Source organism: Papaver somniferum, chromosome 7 (assembly GCF_003573695.1).
Source record: "Papaver somniferum cultivar HN1 chromosome 7, ASM357369v1, whole genome shotgun sequence".
Taxonomy (NCBI): Eukaryota; Viridiplantae; Streptophyta; class Magnoliopsida; order Ranunculales; family Papaveraceae; genus Papaver; species Papaver somniferum.
Genome location: NC_039364.1, coordinates 115,397,016 through 115,403,345, shown reverse-complemented (window position 1 = coordinate 115,403,345; position 6,330 = coordinate 115,397,016). Strand labels below are relative to the sequence as shown.

At 34.7% G+C, this 6,330-nt stretch overlaps 1 protein-coding gene across 8 annotated transcripts; it reads left to right on the top strand.

Annotated features, from left to right (window-relative positions):
• The first annotated feature begins 325 nt into the window (after positions 1 to 325).
• LOC113298206 (diacylglycerol O-acyltransferase 1-2-like) lies at positions 326 to 6,118 on the top strand. 8 transcript variants are annotated; one of them, XR_003334078.1, is made up of 12 exons: positions 326 to 667; positions 740 to 799; positions 899 to 932; positions 1,073 to 1,139; positions 1,743 to 2,048; positions 2,832 to 2,955; positions 3,427 to 3,629; positions 4,298 to 4,501; positions 4,855 to 5,006; positions 5,198 to 5,288; positions 5,576 to 5,650; positions 5,741 to 6,118. XR_003334078.1 is itself a non-coding variant. In XM_026546897.1 (8 exons), the coding sequence occupies exons 1-7, from the start codon at positions 760 to 762 to the stop codon at positions 2,835 to 2,837; spliced, it is 306 nt and encodes a 101-aa protein (XP_026402682.1). In that variant the 5' UTR covers positions 326 to 759; the 3' UTR covers positions 2,838 to 2,955; positions 3,441 to 3,486. The 8 variants fall into 8 exon arrangements, 2 of the variants coding, with proteins under 2 accessions (XP_026402682.1, XP_026402681.1); XR_003334074.1 differs by having other exon boundaries at positions 5,198 to 5,650; XR_003334077.1 differs by lacking the exon at positions 4,855 to 5,006 and having other exon boundaries at positions 5,198 to 5,650.
• The last annotated feature ends 212 nt before the right edge of the window (positions 6,119 to 6,330 follow it).

Below are 6,330 nucleotides of genomic sequence, written 5' to 3'. Positions count from 1 at the left end.
TCCTTTTAGTTAATTATAAATAATATATGAAATATGTATAATTTGATAGGCATGTTTATATTCGTTACGTAGGTGTTTTAAAATGCTTTTCAATTGTATGAAATTTACGAACATCCGTGGAGTATTTTGAGAGATAAACCATTTTTAAATTTCACTAGTTATTATTCATAAGGGTATAATTGTAAAAAATGATTAAAAATACTATTTTCCTTGCTTGCCTTAAAAATTGTGCAAATTTCAAATAGGTCACTTAGGAATGGGACGGAGGGAGTATTATTTTATCCTAATTCGCCGACCGATTCTGTGGCGAATGCACCTAGTACTTCCCATGATTCAATTTTCTAGGCAGTCACCCCCACCACTCTCCTTATTCTTCATCTCTATTATTTCTCTCTTCTCTCTCGGAACAAGAAAGAGAAATTATTTTGTTCTGTGAACCTTCTTCATCTCTCTATTACTCCTTATTTACCAAAACTAATCGACCTGCCTTATCTCTTTATTCTGCTGCTACAATCTAAATCTGTTTGAAACAAAAAAACTTCTTCCCAGGAAACCCAAAACCCCTTTTCTTCATAATCAGAAAACCCGTTATCTCCGTCAAAAAAAAAAAACGTTCTTTTTTATCATCACAATCAGAAAACCCTAACTCTCCATCGAAGATCAAAAGGTATGAACCTAATTTTTCCAGTTTCATACTTGTCAGACTATTATTCCTTAGTAACAGAAATCATTTGTGAAGAGTAATAGAAATCAGTGGAGATGTTTCGGTTGGATGTTATTCTTCAATTAAGAATTGTTGGTAATTCTTCGTATCATTTCTTCTTAAATCTTTTATGAATTTTTTAACCCCAGACTTCATTTAAACATCACGAATAATTGGGGGTTTTGTTGTTTGCAGATTTGGGTTTGATGTTGAAGTTGTTTCTTACAAGGTGAACGCCCTTTTCATTTAAATCTAGGGTTTTATTGATTTTACGATAAGAGAATCATAAAGATTGAAACTTATTGGTTTGTATTAATTGTTGTTGTTAGTTGATTAGATTGTGTTTATTTTGGTTGTCTGTATGTACAGGGCATCAGCTCCGGCTCATAGAAGAGTTAAGGAAAGTCATCTTAGTTCTGATGCCATCTTCAGACAGGTGATTTTCATTCATTCTGATTTCGTCTACTCAAATTATGAATTTTGTAATTAGTTAGCTAAAAATTTGTGATTTATCTGAAATGAAAGTGGAAAGTTCTGCAAAATTAATGTTTTCTTGCAAAATTAAGATGCCCATGTTGTGTTTGTTCGTAAGAACTGTCAAATTTGATCAGGTTGAGACTAGTATTCATGGATTGATACATCAATTTTAGGAGATAACACTGTATTGAACTTCTCTTTCGGATTATTGGGGTACTTTTAGTGGGAGTACCTTTGAAAATTCTTGTTAGTACTTTGCTAATTTCTCTTATTGCAAAGGATTGTTACAAGCAAGTCTAAAACTTGGTAGTTATGTTTGAAATAGTAAGCTTAATTAAGGTGATGTTTCGTAGGAAGTTATTATAAAGAATTGCTAAGATGAAATGTTGGAAATGTTGAATGAGTGCTAGTAATCAATCTCAAAATCTTGCTTTAGCTAGGAAATGTTGTTGTGATAATTGTCTGAAGATATTGATGTGGAAAAGTGGGGTAACTTATTATGAACCAGTAATGAAGTCTGGTTATTTGATTTTGTTAGTTGAACTTCTTATTTTGATTGCAGAGTCATGCTGGTTTGTTCAATCTCTGTATTGGTGTACTGGTCGCAGTCAAAATAAGTCTTATTACTGAAAATTTAATGAAGGTTTGTATATTTTTCCTTAGTATGCTACGCAGTTGAATTGGAGCCCGCTATTACAGAAGGCTTACTAATATATTCCTCAGTTTTAAATCCAACCCTCTTGTGGTATACGACTGTTTAGTTGTTTGAGTTTTTGTTATGCTTATTATTGCAATATGGCTTACTAATTGGATCTGGATTTTGGTTCAGCTTTACATCACTAAGAGACTGACCACTTTTCATGTGTTGGTATGCATCTACTCTCTATCCATGCTTACTTTGAAGTAACTACATCTTTGGAACTTCCTGACATGAATATTATTGAACCATGTTTATCTGAATTCAATCTCAGCCTGCCTTTGTTTGCGTTGCTTCTTATAAGGTTGAAAAGATAGCTCAAAATAAGCTCGTTTCGGAACCAGTAAGTAATAACAAGGTTATTTCATTTTGCATTTTATGCCCTTTAGCCATCAGCATAGTTATCCATGACTATATACATTCACAAGATGTGCTTTTAAGCTCCCTTGGGAAATTTTAGTTCTTGTACTGGACTTGCCAGTTTGACATGTAGGTGAATACCCTTCCATTTTTTCAGCATACGTGACTTCGATTTTTGGTCTTTACTTTAGTTGCTAATGCCCACACCATATGTCACAGGGACCCATTTTTGAATGAGATCGAAAACTGGGTAACTGTTCGGAATCTTAGGATCTCTCCTGAACTAATCACTTAATATAATGCAAATATTAGCTTTCAAGATTCGAACAAAGGAAAAAAAAGAGGAATGAATGGTTATTGCTAATTTAGAAGCTTGCTCAGTTACTCTCATATCCTGCAGTTTGTAATTTCCTTAATGTAGTTATTACCATAGATTCAATATGTACCCAGTTTGTATGATTCTCAATTGAGTGAACTTAATGCATTTCGACTTAATCCTTACATTTTCCGGATACATTTTTTTGTTATATTAATGTGATGGTTTTACTGTTGTATGTTAGAGACCCCGGTTTGAGTTATTCAGCTTTTGTGCAGGATTGATTCAACTGCTGTATCTGGTGTAACACTAATGATTTTTGCTAGTGTTGTGTGGTTTAAGTTGGTGTCATATGCACATACAAATTACGATATGAGGGCGCTTTCCAAGTCCAGCGACTAGGTAATCTCAACACTCCTATCACATAAGTACTTACAGAAAAAAAACTAGTGGTGAAATGTTCTAGAGATTTCAATTCATTGAATAGGTGGATATATAGGTAACGTGAAGTAACATACTTGGCCATATGAGGACTTAGATCATATTAAGCAACTGTAACACCAAAAGCAACATGAGCTTCTGTTTGTTATATAGTAATCCAATCCACCAAGGAACAATCACTATTTTATTAGATTGTTATTTGGTGTTCATGTACCATTATACCTAAAGGGAATAACATTCCAATGGGTACTTCTGAGAGCACAAGTGTGATATCCCAAGTTGGCCGAACTTGAATAACTTGTTCTAAACCTTCTTATGATTCCATATTCTCTTTTTAGTATACAGAAATGTTGCTGATGGACATTATGGATCCCTTTTCATCCTACTCATTCTAGAAAATGATCAGAAAATTTATTGATCTTTCCTGCACAGGTGGCCCCTTACAGTATTTTCTATTCGCTGATGGAAGAGCACCTGAGCCAAGTTGGTGTCATACAACTAACAACAAATGGAACGAAACGCTTGTTTTGGGTGTGGTGGATCCAAACGATTCATTATCTCATCCGGCAGGGGTCTTTGATGTTCAAGTTAATTCTGCTACGTGCTTAGCTTCTGATCATTTTGCCAACTTCTTGGTACGTTGCCATCTCATTTTCGTCTTAATGGTGTGAAAGAGAGGATTCAATTATGTTTCAAGCTCTGTAGTATAATTTCATTTATTCCTTGTGTGGTAGTTTGCTTTATCAAATTACAGGTGTTTGTAGCTGAACCTCCTATGTTCTAAGAAATTACAAGTTATAAAGTCTAGTTCCAATATTTGAACGGTTTGTGTCTGTTCATTTTGCATGTTCTGCAACTGCTGGGAGAAAATAAATAATTTGTTCCAAGGTTGGGTAAGATTAGTTAATAGATGGGCTGACATGCTTGTCACTAGAGAAATACTCACTTGTCACTGTAGTGTATCATTTGCTGATCCAGTTGACGTGAGGCATGCTCTGGGAACGATTTCTGAGTTGGCCTCTAAAGATCTTTATTCTAGAGCTCATGCATTAGATGTTCTCCTTTGATTGTAAGTGGTGATATAAGTATTCTTGCATAATCAAATGTTACAGCTCAGGATGGTGATACTAAAATGAAGCTCGCATGCAGTTTTATGTCTGCTGTTTTCACACAGAATTCTTTGTATGTTGATATTTGTTTTCATAAGACGGTCTTTGGATTTTTCCTTGTTAAATAATTTATATTTCCTGTTTTGCCATGCCGGTTTTAATAGGCTGGAATATGTTTCATTTTCTCATTACAGGTGAAAACTTGGGAAAAGCATCTGAATGCCTTTTGCACTGAAAGATGGAACTTGAATTAATCTACAAAGTCTAATCCAATGTTATGAGGACACCTAGCTGATGAAGTTATTCCCTCAAATTGTTCGAAACATCTGTGACCAGGACGTGCTTGCAGAAGATAAGATTCTTCAATGATTCCGCTAAGGATTAAACCTCAAGGGAAGGTGAGCAGTTGGGATATCACTTGCTAGAAAACTCATAAGCTTGGATTTAACTGTTTGTATCTGGCTATGCATGTAAATGATGATTGACGATTTTGGTTTTTGTACTTCAAGGCTTGTGGTTTATAATGATGATTGTTATAATTTTTCTTCTGGCATATTACCATGAATGACAAACCCCTTCCTTTCGCTTATTAGAAAGCTAACCCCCTCCTTCTGAAGTTGGTTTAATATCCAATATAGTGAGAGAGATACAAGCTTCAAACAGGTCACATACAGAATGTAGATAGTCTTTGCTGTAGTAAAATTTTTAGATTCAAACAGATTCGAATGACCTTCAGATTATATTGTTTCAGTGTTGCAGAGGGAAAAGACCTTGTGTTGTCGGTTACATCTGTCATGGGAAAGGAGCAGATCTGTACTGTTAAGGACATTTCTATCCAAATAGAAAATGACCTTTAGACTTTATTACTACAGTATCTGTTTGTTACTTCATATGGGAGAAGAGGTGAGCTTAAATTAATGAGTGGCCACTTTTACTCCTATCTTTCTGTTTTAGGCAGACAAGAGCATATCATTATTAGCTTTTCATGGGATGTTTACTTTACTTTTATTTTAATTTTGGTGGGTTTTGTTTGCTTAAGACACACAACTGGTACTCATATCTTTTATAATTGTGAATTATGATTTGGTTCGCAGGTGAACTATAACTTGTAGTCCCCAAGCAATAGATGTGCTGAGGAAAACTAATGTTCTTATTACTCCAACAAAAGCTACTAGCACTGGAGGGGTATGAATAACTATCCCATGAGATATTGTCATCTTCAGTTGGTGAAGAATTTGTTACTAAGTTTGAGAATTTACTATGATTATTTGGTACTTGTCTACTGGGTTCATAGATCCAGCATTCCTCGCTTACATTTTCTTGTTAGATACCCTTGGCCGGCATCTCATACTTTGATCTAACATCATAAGGTGTTGTATCTTTATAATACCTATCTATTTATAAGTAGAGCTTGATGATATTGATGCATCGCCTTTCTTGTGTTTCTGTTATTTTTTTGTCGGTCTGTGAAGGAGAAAGTTTTCAATTAGGTTCAAAGGTTTTGTAGCTGATGGCGGTAGATTACTACCTTCGGGACAAGCAGGGAGGTAATACTATTTCCTTAACATCTCAATTTTGTCTTATGTTAACTCTGTCTCAGTTCACCATTGTGATTAATTTCATCTCAAATATTGCAGATAAGTCTTGTTGGAATCCTGCGCCGTGCTCAGGGCTGTGTTGTACTTGACAAAGATGGGTTCACAACAAAGAAACAAACACATTTCTTTGATATTGTGAGGTGGCTCCAACGAAGAAAGTTGATTCAGCAGCTCATTGTAAACTAGGGTATTCAGACTTGCACTTGTCTTTAAGAAACATGTGAACCTATCAGCTAAGACTTGTATTGGTGCAAATTCAGGATTTTTTTTTTGTTTTTTTTTTCTGATTTTGAAGCTAAGTGCAGGTTTCATTTCATTGAAATTTTGCAATTTGAACATGTATGAATTGTACAATGAATACTGGTTCCTAAATAATTGTCATTTAAATTTATGAATCCAGGTTTCATTTCATTGTAATTTGAATTTCATTTTAGTCTCAGTCAGACTTGTTTCAGCTCAAACAGATTCAGTCCAGGCAAGTCAACCAATCTGAATCTATTATTTTTTTTTATATTAAAATGTATATCTACGACTGAGGAGGATCAGTCCTACTAGCTTAACCGTTAAAATCGGTCATTGATATAGGTTGTACTACGACCCGTAGTGCCACGTCAAAGATAAAAAAGACG

Excerpts from the sequence above, each read along its gene's own strand:
- LOC113298206 (XM_026546896.1), top strand. The coding sequence starts at position 760 with ATGTTTCGGTTGGATGTTATTCTTCAATTAAGAATTGTTG. Across the intron at positions 933-1,072 it reads TTGAAGTTGTTTCTTACAAG|GGCATCAGCTCCGGCTCATA; the intron begins GTGAACGCCCTT and ends CTGTATGTACAG. Across the intron at positions 1,824-2,009 it reads TTACTGAAAATTTAATGAAG|CTTTACATCACTAAGAGACT; the intron begins GTTTGTATATTT and ends ATTTTGGTTCAG.